We start from the raw sequence: 17,099 nt of genomic DNA on the forward strand, positions 1-17,099 counted from the left end.
CGATCATTAAAAAATCTGGAGACAACAGATGCTAGAGAGGATATGGAGAAACAGGAACACTTTTACACTGCTGGTGGGAGTGTAAATTAGTTCAACCATTGTGGAAGACAGTGTGGTGATTCCTCAGGGCCTTAGAAATAGAAATTCCATTTGACCCAGCAATCCCATTACTGGGTATATATAGAAAGGACTATAAATTGTTCTACTATAAGGACACATGCACATGAATGTTCATTGCAGCACTGTTTACAATAGCAAAGACCTGGAACCAACCCAAATGCCCATTGATGATAGAATGGACTGGGTGTGGCACATATACACCATGGAATATTATGCAGCAATAAAAAATGATGAGTTTGTGTCCTTTGTAGGGACATGGATGAATCTGGAGAACATCCTTCTCAGCAAACTGACACAAGAACAGAAAATGAAATACCGCATGTTCTCACTCATAGGCGGGTGATGAAAAATGAGAACACATGGACACGGGGAGGGGAGTACTACACACTGGGGTCTATTGAGGGGAATAGGGGAGGGACAGCAGGGGGGAAGCTGGGGCAGGATAGCATGGGGAGAAATGCCAAATGTGGGTGAAGAGGAGGAAGGCAGCAAAACACGCTGCCGTGTGTGTACCTATGTAACTATCTTGCACTTTCTGCACATGTACCCCAAAACCTAAAATGCAATTTAAATAAATAAATAAATACAACTAGCAGCACTTTGAAAAAGGTCCTTTCCGTAGACGAAATTCATGGCTGCCTTGTGCATTTGGCATCTTCCTCTCAACAGAACAGGAAGTAGGGAGCGTATTTGCTTAGTCAGAAAACTTGCACCCATTGTTTGTGCTGGCTACGCGGGAGGGCGCGTGGGTATTTATATTACTGTTCTGAATGCAGGGCAGTTTGGATTCCTCACTAATGATGTTAGTAGAGTTGTGAAAAGAAATATAGCAGCACACAATTATTTTCATAGACTTCCTTCAAGGTACTGTCATTCCCTCAAATATTGCCCGAATCTCCTACTGAGACAATCAGAACCTAATTTCAGATAGAATAGAGTACAAATAAAATAAGATGAAAGGCTTAAGCCAGATAATATTTCTATCAAATGATAGGATTTTAAAATATATGTCTATTAAGACTATAATGTCTGTTAAGACTATAACTCTCAAGTAATAATTGCCATCTTGCTGTGAATTTAGGAATGTATAGAAAGAAGTATTTTTTATGTCATGCTTTTTTTTTTATTACTTTCTGGTCTATGTGTGTATAGAGATCCTTTTTGATACCTCATTTTTGCTCCTACTAGGAATATACAAAAATATGATGTAAACTCTCCAGTCTTCTTCCTGTGTGCAAGGGCTTCTAGAGGACCTTATCTTTCTTCTATAACTTTTTCACCCCTTCGTTCATCTGCAGAGCCATGAATCCTTGAAACAAATCTGGTGGGACTAAGATATCAAACGCTGCTTTGCAGTGAAAATTTTCAATATTAATTAAATAAATAATTATGTTAAAACTAAAAAAGAAAAACAATATAGGGTCTACTTGAAAATTGTGAAAGGGAAAAAGGAGAGTGTGGTCATTTCATTTTTTCCTCTTGTTTTCTTCCATCTAACTCCCACTATCTTCAAGGCCCCCAGGCTGCTCAGGATCCCTTGGATTGGCTTAACTCTCTTAAGTATCCTCTTGGAATGAGTCCCTTCCCCGTTCCTTTGTAATAAAGCCCAGTCATTAATGAATGCGACTGATAAACTCCTCTGTGTTCGTGTGTGGAGGACCTAATCCATGACCTCCATGTGATATACATGAAAACTGCTAGAGACAGTGCATTTACCTATCAGAGCAGGTGGGAATTTTACACCCCGTTAAAACACTGGTGGAGTTTTTTGAAGATGTTGATCAGGGGGTTATGTGAGGAGGGGAAGAAATAAGGGCCCATGAAAAGCATTTGAAAGACTGAAAAATTGATTATTTCATTCAAATTTTCGTGTCTGGACTCAAAGTGCTCACTTGAATTCAGTGTACTCCAATGTCTCTTCTCCCCAGATACACTATGATTACTTTGACCAAAGGCAAGGGAACTCTAGTTCACTTCTGCATACTTCTTCAGAGTATTCTAGGTGGGAACCAGGGTTCACTCACCGTCCAACTATCAGGAGCTCTTTCTCTGATGCTTGCTTCCGCACCTTGGTGTAGAGGTCAATGGTGAAGAGGGTGCTGGCACTGTTGAAAATGGAGGTCAGGGAGCTGATGAGAGAGGCCAGCATGACCGACAGCATCAGGCCTCGCAGTCCTGGAGCCAGGAGAGAGTACAAGCACTGGTTAGCAGCTGGACACTGCCTCGCTAAACCAGAGAGTGTTCAAAGGTAAAAGCATCATCTGGAACATTGGTTAACTGATATCCTTCTCAATACTCATCAGCATGTGGAGTTTCCTGCATAGTTCCTGGTCACCTGAGAATAATCCAGTATAATTAAGTTAGGCACAGAAAGACAAACATTACATGTTCTCATTTACTTGTGCCATCTAAAAATCAAAAACGAACTCATGGATATAGAGAGTAGAAGGATGGTTACTAGAGGCTGGGAAGGGTAGTGGGGGACCAGAGGTGACAGTGGGGATGGTTAATGGATACAAATAAAAGGGAATGAATAAGACCTGCTATGTGACAGCACAACTGGGTGACTATAATCAGTAATAACTTAATTGTACATTCTAAAATAACTTAAAGAGTGTAATTGAATTGTTTGCAACTCAAAAAAATAAATACTTGAGGGGACGGATTAAAGCAAAAATAATTTTAGTCCTAAACATGAACTTAGAGATCATCTACTGGAACCTAGTTTTAGAAGAGAAGAAACAACATCACACCATCTTTCTTAGGGTAGGGAATCTTGGCTTCCTGAAAACTTAGGAGAACTGGAGAGGAAGAAATCCAGTAGGTGGTTCTGTTAAAGAAGTCTTTGGAGTGGCAAAGCCAAGAGCTTTGAACCATGATGGGAACTTCATCCTCCAGTTCCCTCTGCCCATTAGTAATGGCCCTAAGCCTCCCAGGACAGAGTGTGAATGGGGAGTATGTGGGGTCATGCTTGTGGGCCCTGGTCCCTCCTTCCCTTCCGTGTGTTGAGGAAGGTAGCAGAAGTGTAGCCAGCTCTTGATGAGCCTAAGATACGAGATCACCCGGTCAAGTCCTGAGCTCCGTACCCTGTTCCGTTTCTGTTCACCATAGCGATGATCACCTTCTGACATCCTAATTATTTGCGTGTTTCGTATGTGTGATTTGTTTTCCATCTCACACTAGTAGATTGTGAGTTCCAAGAGGTAGGGGACTTTGCGCCTACCCCACTGATGTTTTATTAGCACCAAAGCATTTCCTGGCACTTAGTAGGCACTCAGTAAATGGTTGCAGATTAAATAGATTGAGAGCTATTATTAGATCATCACTAGCCCCGAAAAACCAGGATGAATAGTTTACCTCTAGGCCTGTGTTTATACGTTTATAACTTATGCAACTCTTTTATTGACAAATGGATTATTTAACTGTTCTTTGTTGCCTCAGAAGACAGTCTTGAATCTGAAGGAGTAAGAATTTTTAAAACAGTAATTGTACCTGTTTCATCTCTGAAATTTTCAGGCCTAGCACACGGCTGGTCGCCTGGGGAAGTTGCTCAAGAAAGAGTCTGATGAGTTGGATTGAATTAATGGAAGGTAGAAGAATTGTACCACAATCCTTCCTCGGGGCTGTCCCAGAAGGGACATTTTCCTACCTTGGGGCATCAGTTCCAGCACCATCGTTGGGTATGCGTAGTTAGTGCAGCCGACCTCAACACCACAGTGTTTGACGCATTCAGAAGGTACCACACATGCTACCTCATCTGAGGAAGGGATTCAGAAGTGTGTCCAGTGAGGCCCAAATAGGCACAACCAATTAAGCAAAGAGAAATAGGCACAACCAATTAAGCAAAGAGAAAAGTTTTAAGATCGTAAGGAAGAAAAGACATTTGCCTGGAAACTGGAGATTCAACTTTGAACTCCATACCATAGATCTGGTCCCTCTATAGAACACAACCCCAAGTATCTCATCCCTATAGCCTCTTGCACTGACCCATGGGACAGGGGCCTCCTTGGGATGTGGCCTAGCAAGAGCAGTTAAGCAAAGAGAGGGAGTGGACCCTATCCTCTGGGAAAACAGCAAAAGAAGAAATTCTTATAGGAACACAGAACTCCAGACATTGGCAACAACAGGAAGTTAGGTCCTGTGTGCAGTCACATTTAGCCTCGTATCTTTGACCTACATCTAAGAAGAGGCATCACTTGTGATGGTCAGTTGGGTGACTGTCCCGTGTGTGATCATGCCTCCCTCTGTGGCAGTTGCACAATACTTTGATGGTTTTTTGTTTTTGCTTAAACAACATTATGACAACAGGAAGGACTGATAAAGAATCATCCAGAATAATAACACCTCAGCACAGTGGCTTCTTTTTATTCCTTCCTAATCCTTTTCCATAGAGAAATGTCTTTTTTGTACAACTATTATAGTTGTTGAGACATTATTTTGCAAGTTTCTTTTTTTTTGAGACAGAGTTTCGCTCTTGTTACCCAGGCTGGAGTGCAATGGCGCAATCTCGGCTCACCGCAACCTCCGCCTCCTGGGTTCAGGCAATTCTCCTGCCTCAGCCTCCTGAGTAGGTGGGATTACAGGCACATGCCACCATGCCCAGCTAATTTTTGTATTTTTAGTAGAGACGGGGTTTCACCATGTTGACCAGGATGGTCTCGATCTCTTGACCTCTTGATCCACCTGCCTCAGCCTCCCAAAGTGCTGGGATTACAGGCATGAGCCACTGCGCCCGGCCTCTTTTTATATTTAATATCATAACCTCAGTATTTTCCCAAGTTTTGAGATAGTCTTCGGTCTCCTGTTTCCATAAAGGAGGTGCACAATAAAATTTCTTTGGCCATTTCCCACTAGTTAGATACTTACACTTTTTTTTTTAAGAGATGGGGTCATGCTCTGTCACCCAAGCTGTAGTGAAATGGTGCAATCATAGTTCACTGTAGCCTTGAACTCCTGGGCTCAAGTAATCCTCCCGCCTCAGCCTCCCAAGCAGCTAGGACTACAGGAGCACACCGCTATGCTCAGATATTTTATTTTATTTTATTTAGAGATGGGGTCTTGCTGTATTGCTGAAGCCGGTCTCAAAGTCCTGGCCTCAAGTGATTCTCCTGCCTCAGCTTATGTTTATAAGAGTAAAGAATGCTCACGCCTCCGACAGGTGTGAGCATTCTTTATTATAAACATTACAAAGCTGTAGTAAGAGGTGATGTTCACTTAACAAGATTTCAGGGAAATCAACTGATGTCCAGTTGAGAAAACATGAAGTGGATTCAGTGTTATCTGATGGATTACCCCAATAAAAATGAGTCCTCAATTAGCCAAGAAAGATATGGTTATATTTCCCTCACTTTTCATAATAAAGAAAGGAAGTTGAATTTTTTTAAAGGAAGATTTTCAACACTAGCGGTTCTTCTCAGCTGAGCCAGAAACTTACATGTCCTCAACCCGATTCCAAAGCAGTGAAAATTGATTCAGTTGCGAGGCCAAGACCACCTCAGTCAGAGATGTCCCCAAATTCAGCCAGTACAGCTCACTTGACTCAAATTAACCCAGTTCTGCCTCATTCTGCAGTGTTGTTTTGCCATATTCTCTGGGCTTCCTTAAATCTAAGCATCTCATGAAAACAGAACTCACAGACTCAAATGTCAACCAGACAGGCAGACAGTATGAAAAGAATAAAGGAGTAGAATGTCCAATGTGCCAAATTTTCCTGCCTCCAGCTGCTAAGAAAGCTGTTCTCTTCACCTAGAATTCTGCTTTGACTCCCATCCAGAATGGGGTTTCTCAATGCTTATGACATTTTATAAAGACTTCTCAGGATTAAAGCATAAAAAACAGAGAACATACGGATTCAGGGCTCACCTGTGTACAGAATGCGGCTGATCATTCCCGGCATCACCATGAGGAACATGGGCAGCAGCTTCAGGTAAGCACACATGATGCAAGCAGCTTTCACATGAGACATGTCCTTGCCACACAGGCAGCGCTGCACAATGACCTGCCAGGAAAACGTGACACACTCATGAAACAACCCGGGGATGATTTCAAAGGTAGTGAGCCTTCGAATCATTCACCCTTTCCAGTGTTTGTTACAATAAGAAATGATGTGGATCAGTATACCAAAGAGCTGTCTGCACTCCTGTGTTCATTGCAGCACTACTCACAACAGCCAACATATGGAATCAACCTGAGTGTCCATCAGTAGGTGAATGGATAAAGAAAATGTGCATAATACGCAATGCGAAACTGTTCAGCCATACAGAACAATGAAGTCCTGTCATTTGCAGTAACATGGATGGAACTGGAGGTCATTACATTAAGTGAAATAAGCCAGGCACAGAAAGACAAACACCGCACATTCTCACTCACATGTGGGAGCTAAACAAGTAGATCTTATGGAGGTAGAGAATACAATGGTGGTTGCCAGAGGCTGGGAAAGGGAGGCAGGGCATAAAGAGAAGTTGGTTCACAGGTACAAACATATAGTTAGAAGTGCACTCTAGTGTTTCATAGTAAAATAGTGTGACTACAGTTAATGATAATTAATCAAATATTTCAAAATAGCTGGAAGAGAAGAACTGTAATGTTAACACAATGAAAAGATTAAGATTTGAGGTAATGAACATCCCAGTAACCCTGATTTGATCACTATACATTGTATACCTACATTCTGTTGTATACCTGATCTTGGAATCAGGTTGTTTGAGGATATGTAAATTTCTGAATCAGCTGAGAGTAACTGCATGTATACATGCATGTATACATGTACCCCCCAAAATACTATATATAAACAACTATGATATATATGTATATGATACATATGTAACTACATATAAATATATCTCTATATATGATACATATACAACTATGATGTATATGTGTAAATATAGATCTTTATGTATTATATATGTCATAGTTTATCATATTTTGGGGGTACATGTGTTATTTTAATACATGTATACAACGTGTAATGATCAGTGTCTAATAATGTGCTTTGGAGTTATGATCAGGGTTTGAATCTTGATTCCTTTTGCATAGTATTTGAGCTCTGTGAGGCTCAGGTTTGTCTTCTCGAAAATATGGTTATCTGTTGCAGGACTTCCCTAATATTTGGTATGATGTATGTAAGACCCTTGGTACAGAGAAATCAATACACCTTAGCTACTATTAGAATATCTACAGTTCCCAGGCTGCAATGGAACAACAGTAGTGAAACCATGCCCCGAAGAATTAAAGAAACAGTGACTAAATTCTTAAGCCTACAGGATAGCAGGTAACAACAGCAACAACAAAATAAAACAACTTGGCCGGGCACAGAGGCTCACGCCTGTAATCTCAGCACTTTGGGAGGCTGAGGTGAGTGGATCACCTGAGGTCAGGAGTTCAAGACAAGCCTGGCCAACCTGGGGAAACCCCGTCTCTACTGAAAATACAAAAACTAGCCAGGTGTGGTGATGCGCACCTGTAATCCCAGCTACTTGGGAGGCTAAGGCAGGAGAATCACTTGAACCAGGAAGGTGGAGGCTGCAGTAAGCCAAGATTGTGCCACTGTGCTCCAGCCTGGGTGACAGAGCAAGAGACTCTGTCTCAAAAAAGAAAAAAAAAGGAAACAACTCTTAGAAAAACTGAAACTCCATCCACTTATGATATCAAGAAAAAAATGGCTGAAATCGACTGGGACCAAAATGGCCCACTGAAGTCTGTGCAGAGCAAGGTTGCTGAGGTAACACCCTTAATTTCCACTGCATATTTCATATGAACTCCTCCTGAATTTGCACGTGCAACCTACAAGGTAGCATGAAAAGATAACGACATGCCCAGGGTCTTTCGAGACCTTCCCTTTCCTTTCACCAATCACGTGCTAATCTCCGAATCCACCTTTGAACCTTTTTAAATAAAAATACTGCCTTGAAGCCAGCAGGAGACAGATTTGAGCTTGACTCCTGTCTGCTTATAAATCTGCTTGTGATAAAAAGCTTTACTTTAATCAGAAACAGGCCGGGCGCGGTGGATCACAAGGTCAAGAGATCAAGACCATCCTGGTTAACATGGTGAAAACCCGTCTCTACTAAAAATACAAAAAAATTAGCTGGGCGTGGTGGCGGGTGCCTGTAATCCCAGGTACTCAGGAGGCTGAGGCAGGAGAATCGCCTGAACCCAGGAGGTGGAGGTTGCAGTGAGCCGAGATGGCGCCATTGCACTCCAGCCTGGGTAACAAGAGCGAAACTCCGTCTCAAAAAAAAAAAAAAAAATCAGAAACACAGTGTTACAGTATTGGTTTCTAGTGCATGAGGCAGTGAGTTCCTTTTGCTTGATAACAGCAAGTAAAGTGCCGGGTACAAAGCTGTCACTGCTGACACCACAGTAAGCTGTGGTTTAGTTCATGTCTTTCATATCGTAGGCATCGTTAGTATCTCCCTATTGTTATGGGACAATTACCTCCTTGGCAAGTCAAGCCTAGTTGTCATGGAAACACCAGGGTCAAGCAGCCATTGGAAGAAAACACTGAGACACTGATTTCTAGATTTCTTCAGAATATTCTGAACCCTCACCTGGTTATTAATCCAATATGAGAGTCCTGGAAAAAATAATGCAGAGAACTTCAGAATTCCTACTTATGTTATGCAATCTCTTAACTAAGAATTTTGTAGCAAAGTAGGATGCCTACCCATAATGTCATAATTTCTTGGTATTTTTCTTCTCAAGGATTGTCAGAAAATAGAGATGCCTTTTTCTGCATAATTCTCTTTGGAGAAGCAATCCATTAAGGATAGCAATGGTATCATTTGGTGCTGGGGGAGCAGACAGCATTTTTAGACAAAGGTGGTGTAGAGGTAGAGCACAAATCACAGGTGAGCAGGGGGCTCTGTCAGCAGTTGAGCAGGACCAGCATCAGATCTAAGGGGAAGGTGAGGCCACTTGCAGGAGGTAGGCTAGGGAGTCAGAGGAAATATACATGATAAAGATGGTTCCACATGTGAATGATGAAATCATGCATTCTTTGGTAGATATTTTGGTAAACTCATTACAAAGAGAAAAATAAAACTCTGACCACTGATTCACACCAGGCTAAAAATTGTGAAATTATGAGCTTGACATGGACAGAGATTCTTCAGGAAGAAGGAAACTTCAATAAACAAAAACTTAGGTGCTATAAAAAAGAATACTCAGAAAACAGACAGAAAAAGATAACATCGTTGAAGTTGTAAACACAAAGGCAGAACAAGTCCAGGATAAAGTGGAGAAAGTCTCCTAGAAGATAGAGCAAAAAGACCGACATGGAAAATAGGAAGAAAAGGTGAGAACAGCAGAGAACCAGCTGAGGAAGACCGACACCCAAACAGAGAAGGTCCCAAAAGGAAAAGAAAATGGAAGAAATCTTAGAATACCCTCAAGTTATCCAAGACGTAAATTAACAGACTAAGCTCACAATTATAGATCCACACAATGGTGCATTGTGGGGAAATTTCAGAATACTGAGGTCTGAGGAACGGCCAGCTTCCAGAGAGAAAGACACGGTCATATCCAAAGGATCAAGAATGACTTCAGAGCCAGGCACGGTGGCTCATGCCTGTAATCCCAGCACTTTGGGAGGCTGAGGCAGGCAGAATCAGGAGGTCAAGAGATCAAGATCATCCTGGCCTACATGGTGAAACCCCATTTCTACTAAAAAATACAAAAATTAGCTGGGTGTGATGGTGCACACCTGTAGTCCCAGCTACTTGGGAGGCTGAGGCAGTAGAATTGCTTGAACCCGGGAGGCAGAAGTTGCAGTGAGCTGAGATCATGCCACTGCACTCCAGTCTGGCACCTGGCGACAGAGTAAGACTGTCTCAAAAAAAAATTTTTTTAATTAAAATTAGGGTTGGGTGGTGGCATGCACCTGAAGTCCCAGCTACGGAGGAGGTTGAAGCAAAAAGAATCTCTTGAACCCGGGAGGCAGAGGTTACAGTAAGCCAGATTGTGTCATTGCACTCCAGCCTGGGTGACAGAGCAGGACTCATCTCAAAAAAAAAAAAAAAAACTTCAAGCTTTTCCACAGTGATGGTGAAATCCAGAAGACAGTGAGCCTATGACCAAGAAACATTATTTCCAGCCTAGGACTGAATAGGAAAGGTTAGAGTAAAGACAATTTCAAATATGCTAATTCACAATGTTTACCACCTAGGAGGCCTAGCACAGGAAGATACTAAAGGTTTTGATTTGCCCTGAAAGACGGAACAAACTAAAGACAACAGGCGATACTGGAAAAAGAAATAAGCTGAGCAAGGCAAAAACAAATTTCCAAAGATGGTAGTGAAGGTCTCATTGGATAAGGTTGGACACCAAACAGAAGGAGCGCTGCCAGACTGTGAGAGGGCAAAGGCTCCAAGAGAACCTTTCATTCAATTAATAATAATTAGCAAGAAAATTCAAAATGAAAAATTAAGAATTGGCCAGATACGGTGGCTCACACCTGTAATCTCAGCACTTTGGGAGGCCAACACAGAAGGATTTCCTGAGTTCAGTAGTTTGAGACCAGCCTAGGCAACATAGTGAGAGCCTGTCTCTATTTAGAAAATAATATTTTTAAAAAAGAAAGAAAAGACAAATTGAAATTATTCCAGGAACAAGAAAAAGCTAAGGCAAAAGCGGGCACTGTTCACGTGGTTCAGCTGTGAATTACATTCGGGTAAGCACAGAAATGGTGGCACTGAATGCTGATCTCTTCAAAATTGTTACTGACAGGTATTGGGAGGATGGGGAAACAGGTGTGCTTGCATGGGACTGAGAAGGGAAGGTTGAAGGACAGCTAAACTCATCCTTCATCATAGGGTAGCCACCGATAAAATCCCAAAACCAAGAGGGAGCAACATAAGCATTTATCTGAATCACTTGGGGATCAATTTAATGAGCAGACTCCAATTCTAAGGGTCTAGATAGGGTAATAGAGTTTATTCCCAGTGAGCTCCAAGACAATGTCCATGCTGATGGCTCACAGACTGCACATTGAGCACAAGGATTTAGGGAACAGAAATAATGCCAAAACACTCCCTTAAAAGAGCTGAAAGCATTTGCCTCTATAAAGTATAAGAAATAGGGTAGAAAACAGGGAGCCATGCAGCTATTTTTAAATCAGCTTTGTTAGAAGTGTTTGACTCTTGAAGCTGGGCATGGTGGCTCACCCCTGTAATCCCCAGCACCAAGGTCAGGTAGGTGTTCAAGACCAGCCTGGCCAACATGGTGAAACCCCATCTCTACTGGAAATAGAAAAATTAGCCAGGTGTGGTGGCACATGCCTATAATCCCAGATACTTGGGAGGCTGAGGCGGAAGAATTGCTTGAACCTGGGAGGCAGAGGTTGCAGTGAGCTGAGATCATGCCACTGCACTCCAGCCTGGGTGACAGGGTGAGTGAGACTTCATCTCAAAAAACAATGAAATGTTTGACTCATTAAATGATATATGTGCAAAATAGAAAATCTTTCTATGAGACAAGAAAGAACAAGAAACGCATACACACATGCCCACACAAACACACACACTTCACCTGATTTGCGCACCAGTACCACAAAGCTGTAATGGGCGTTCCAAATATAATTCCTGGCCATGGAATATCCCCAGTGACAGGATCTCGGAAGATGTGGAAGGAGTCCGCCCGAGGTGTGTAGCACCTGGCATTGATTGTCAAGTTGTCCCCCTTGACCACGGACGGGATGGCATTCATGTACTTCTCGGTAAAGCTTTCGTAACCTCCAACTTCGTTAAATGCTGAAAAGGTGTCAGAGTAAAATGAGATGTCTTACTGAAATCTAAGACGGCCAGTGTTTATGGTGACTATGTTTTTGGTGAAAGTACACAAGCACCTCCTGTCAGCCCAGTGGAATCCTCAGTGACCTGCTCTCAGGTCCATGTCTTTCTGGTACCTCCACTGGCATTGCCCATGCTACCAGATTGACTTTCACGAAGTACGCAAAGCAAATAACTCTGACTTTGTCTTCCTATATTGCTCTTTGAAGTTTTGAGTTAGTGTCTCTTTTAAGATAAAAATGAAGCTGTTACCCAACAGGCTGACACTGACGTATCACAACCATTTAGAGCATAAGCAAACTGGAAGGTGAGCCTTATAGAATCAGCCACCAGAAAGCCCCAACTCCTCTGAAAAGAACAGGAGCCAAAGGCCTCTCTTCTTGACCCAGAGTTCGGCTCTTTCGATCTTACTTGCAATCTCGTTTTCTGAGGCAACACTCTATTTTGCCTGTTACAATAAAAAGTTGGAAAGATAATGAGCAGAAATTGGGGGTGGCAGGTTAGACATGACAAGTGAAAATGATGAGGCAGCCTGATTGAATCTAGAAAGGCTAATCAGGTGCAGAAGAGAATTGTATTTGCTCTTAAAAAGCTGAGCTCAGGCATCTGGGGTCCCTTAGTATAGCTTTAAATGATGAAAAATCCATCAGGTATTATGCAGTTGTAGGGTTGAGTTAACATTAATTTGCTTGATTATTTAGCTAAAGGCCTACTACGTGCCAAACACTGTGCTGGGATCATGTGCAAAATAAATGTGCAAAGGCAGGAACTTAGCCAAGTGGAGGATACAGACAACTCAGGGAAGTTGCTTTGATTAGCTAAACATGGTCTGTAACAGAAATGCATAGGAGACCCTAAGAGATGAGAGTCCCCCTCTTCAGCCTAAAGATGGGGGAATTGAGGCTTAGAGACCCTGATCCCAGGGAGTCAGGGTCAGAAACCAAAGCACCATGAATAAGACCAGCACAGAAGTTCTGGAAAACTGAATAGAAAGTACAGAAAGAATCGATGCTAACAACCTCTGGAGTGGCACTGTGCAGTGGAAACATTCTGCAATGATAGAACCGTTCCGTATTTATGCCGTCCCGTGTGGTAGCCACTAGCCATATATTATACACCTGAAATACGGCTAGGTAAAAGAGAAACAATTTTTAGTTTTCAGCAGCCATGTGTAGCTAGAGGCATTTATACTGGTTTAAAACCACCCACTGTCATTGCATATTTGTTGTCTTTGTAGTTCTTTGAGTTTTTGCTTCATGGACCTACAAGCTGTGTGATTAGATACAGGCACATTCAGGATTGTTGTATTCAGTGTAGCTTGCGTGGGTAGAGCATGCTGGCAGGACAGGGAAGAGATACTTATTTTCACCCTGTATCCTTTTTACTGTGTACATGGATTTCCTATGCAAAGATAAATACCGTAATAAGAGAAAACAAAAATTGGCAAGCTGAAAATTAATATTGTTTGATGGCAATGAACTGATACTATAAAGTGAGCATTGTGAAGAAAAATCCAACCTATATTTTTGTACTGTAACAATGTATTATAATAGATTTTCATACAAAATAGTCATAATGAGGTTATGAATGTTTTGGATGAAAATCCACTGCAATACATTGTTAGAATACACAAACATAGGTTGTGTATTAGTCAGTCGAACTAATATTCAGTTCTCAGATTTTTTGCTACTGTTAAATCCTTCATTTCATAAAAATTCTATGTAAATGAAAGGTTTCCAGACTTTGAATCTAATGCACAAATACTTCTGTAAAATTATCAACCCAATGGTACTGATTTTGTCTGTCCTTAACACAGAGAAATTAAGGTTAAATGAGATAACTTATCTAAGCAATAATTTTTAAAAGAAAGTCATGTTTTCCTCCTCCCCTACCCATTCCCTCATGCTGAGATAATAAAGCAAGAAAGAAGTCAGGTAGATATTTCAGTGGTGGGGATTATATAAATGACTGGAAACCATGCCCAGATGGACCTGGAAGGCATTCCCATAAAGAGCAGACAAACTGAAGAGAAACAAGTCCCATGATTTCCAGCCCCTGGGCACTGCACATAGGGTTCTCACTTACCAAACGCCATGAGAATAAAAGAGCCAGTCAGCATGATGACAGTCTGGAGGGTGTCTGTGTAAATCACCGAGGCCAAGCCCCCTGGTGAGAGAAAAGGACCAGGCATTTTATCCATGTGTCCTCATGTATTTACTACCTTCACCACTAGGTTCTTCTCCACCCAGAACCCTGACAATGACTCAGCAGAAGACTCCTGGGTGAGCCACAAGCTTGTCCTGGCATCATGGTCTCCTCAGCATTGGTTCTGCTTCTCATGCCTTGCTCTGATTAAGTTTCTATGAATTACTGTGAAATTTCATCTTTGTGTGAGTTTTTGAATATTAAGTAGGGGAAAAGGCAGCACTTTAATACCATGAGAGTTTCTCTTAACAATCCCTCAGTTGACCCCCATTCAGCACAGTGTACCTACTCTAAAATATCTAGCAAAACCACTTTTGCTCTAGTGCCAGAACATAACATTGTTTCATTAATTCAATACCAGATATGGTTACTGTGTTTTGTGTTTTGCTATAGTGAAAAAAAAAAAACCCATGGCCGGGCATGGTGGCTCAAGCCTGTAATCCCAGCACTTTGGGATGCCAAGGCGGGTGGATCACGAGGTCAAGAGATAGAGACCATCCTGGTCAACTTGGTGAAACCCCATCTCTACTAAAAATACAAAAAATTAGCTGGGCATGGTGGCGCATGCCTGTAATCCCAGCTACTCAGGAGGCTGAGGCAGGAGAATTGCCTGAACCCGGGAGGCGGAGGTTGCGGTGAGCCGAGATCGTGCCATTGTTACTCCAGTAACGAGCGAAACTCCGTCTCAAAAAAAAAACTCTTTTTCAATTCGAGACTAACTAGGCTGCCAGGCAACAAGGTATTCCCTTTATGAGACTGTCATGGGAAAACAAGATGAATCCTGAAAACTCATGCCTTTATCTCTCCCTTATTCTGAAATGCATGCTCTGTGAAAGTTTTCTGTTCCAAAATAGAGATACTTATGCCACACCCTAACGAAATGGGGCTGGGAGGCCATGTAGGTAGGCCCTGATACACCTATACCTGTAACAGGAACTGCTGCAAGACATTATCCCAGCTAGAACTTTCTGGTTAAGCCACTTCTGTGAAGCTGTCTCCTAGCCACAGCCAGTGCCACCAATGAACAAACTCTACCTCCTGCAATAAGCAGGTGAAACAATCATCTTTCTTTCAGAACAGCTTATGTGGATTCTCCCTCTCTGTCTTCATGAGTCTCCCCTTGCCCCAGCCCCCTTGGAAGTGCCTGTGGTCTGCCATAGCACATGTATCCTTGTTTGTAAACCCTAACTATTCCCAAAGAAACACCTCATTTTGGAGAGTTGCTTATTTTAGGTTGACAGCTGAAATGCACCAAAATGTCCCCAAAATTGTCCTAGCTGGTACTTTTCCTTAGGTTTTCCAACTCAGCTGGTATTGTTTAATTTTTATAAGTTAATATACATGAGAAGCATATCAACATACCTGGTTCATCAGGGCCTGCTTGGACTATCAGCACACATCGTCTCCCACCAGTAACCCACTGCTCCAGTTTTCCTCTTTCAACTGTGCCATTCATGGCCATGGCCATGCCCTGGCATCCTGTGTTCATTTGAAGCTCTCCTTGCATTTGCCAGTCTCCTATCTGAGCTGCTGTTTCCTTGTGGATGATATACAGAATTCTAAGTGCCAATCTGGGTACCAAACTCATAGCTGAACCAAATTACCTGTTTTGTATGCTCTAGTTGTGTTTCTGGTGCTGTGCTTGACTCACATAGTGGGAATGAAATGGTGTCTTTACCTCAGCAGTGACACAGCTAACACTGAGAATGCTAATTGCAGGTTGGGTTGGGATCAGCAGAAGACAGTCTGAGTGAGCAAAATATCCAACATACTCACCAGTGATGGTATAAACAGCAGTGATAGCCAAGAGGATGAAGATTGCCAGGTAAAGGTCTAATCCCAAGGCCAGCTGGATGAATATGGCTCCAGAAAACATATCTGACTAAAAAGGGAACAGTCAGAATGAGAAGGAATCATGCATTTCAGGCCACTGGTTTCTCTGCTCCAATGTCCACTCTTCTCAACCCTTCTTTTCCTGGTAGACTCCTACTTAACTTTCAGGAATCCACTGAGACAGCCCTGGAGTAATACCTTTCATAAAGCCTCAAAAAACAATTTTCACTATCTTCACTCTCTTCTATATTCTCATAGAAGTTAGTTCATTGCTCAGTTGAGGTGCTTTGTAAATGAGGTGACATGTCCTGAGAACTTTTTCTGTATCGTGAGGCTTAGAGAAGCTGAGTAATTGCTTATAGAAAGCCCCTCAACTGTGACAGAGAATATATTCTATTGTGTGTGTTTCATGTACTATAAAATTGATTAATGGCAAAAATCGCAATTACCTTTGCAACAACCTAATATATTGGATAGAAAATATATACAAAAATGGCCTGGGTGTGGTGACTCATGCCTGTAGTCCCACCACTTTGGGAGGCTGAGGCAGCCGGATCACAAGGTCAAGAGATTGGGACCATCCTAGCCAACATGGTAAACCTCTGTCTCTACTAAAAATACAAAAATTAATTTGGTGGCCTGTGCCTGTAGCTACTCGAGAGGCTGAGGTGGGGGAATCGCTTGAACCTGGGAGGTGGAGGTTGCCGTGAGCTGAGATCACTCCATTGCCCTCCAGCCTGGCAACAGAGTGAGACTCTATCTCACACATACAAAAAAGATCGTATGTACAAAAATAGAAAGCAACCAAAGAACTTTGTTTCGTGTATATTCCAAATAGATATATGGAACAATGATTTATAATTGTTTGAATTGGGGGGTTATGGTTATTTATGAAATCAAGGGAGAAATGCAGAATTAATTTAGGTTATGCAGACTGTGCTGTAAATTCATGATGTTGGTTGGAATTCAACTAAATAAGTGTGTCTCTGACCATCCTGGGGCCCTTAGGTCTAACCATAAAAGAAAGGAGACTAATCAACTTAGAAATCTCTCTAAGGCAAACATATTTCAGTAGGAAGTACATTTTTCTATCTACAATGTTTGGCTCAGCATAATTAACATGAATAATTCAGGACAATTTCCTGCTAGCTG

General features: G+C 42.0%; 1 protein-coding gene across 8 annotated transcripts in view; it reads right to left on the reverse strand.

Annotated features, from left to right (window-relative positions):
• Nucleotides 1–17,099, reverse strand: part of SLC5A4 (solute carrier family 5 member 4) — a 51,933-nt gene that overhangs the window by 12,181 nt on the left and 22,653 nt on the right. For 7 of the 8 annotated variants that reach the window (XM_035270719.3, XM_078339178.1, XM_035270723.3 and 4 more), the window contains 6 exons: nucleotides 15,891–15,996; nucleotides 13,995–14,075; nucleotides 11,650–11,870; nucleotides 5,983–6,118; nucleotides 3,770–3,877; nucleotides 2,145–2,295 (listed from right to left, as the gene is read on the reverse strand). In XM_035270719.3, the coding sequence (XP_035126610.3) occupies nucleotides 2,145–2,295; nucleotides 3,770–3,877; nucleotides 5,983–6,118; nucleotides 11,650–11,870; nucleotides 13,995–14,075; nucleotides 15,891–15,996 (803 nt within the window). The remainder of the gene's footprint in view (nucleotides 1–2,144; nucleotides 2,296–3,769; nucleotides 3,878–5,982; nucleotides 6,119–11,649; nucleotides 11,871–13,994; nucleotides 14,076–15,890; nucleotides 15,997–17,099) is intronic. The other variant, XM_035270727.3, reaches the window with a different exon arrangement.

This window comes from Callithrix jacchus, chromosome 1 (assembly GCF_049354715.1).
Source record: "Callithrix jacchus isolate 240 chromosome 1, calJac240_pri, whole genome shotgun sequence".
Classification (NCBI taxonomy): Eukaryota; Metazoa; Chordata; class Mammalia; order Primates; family Cebidae; genus Callithrix; species Callithrix jacchus.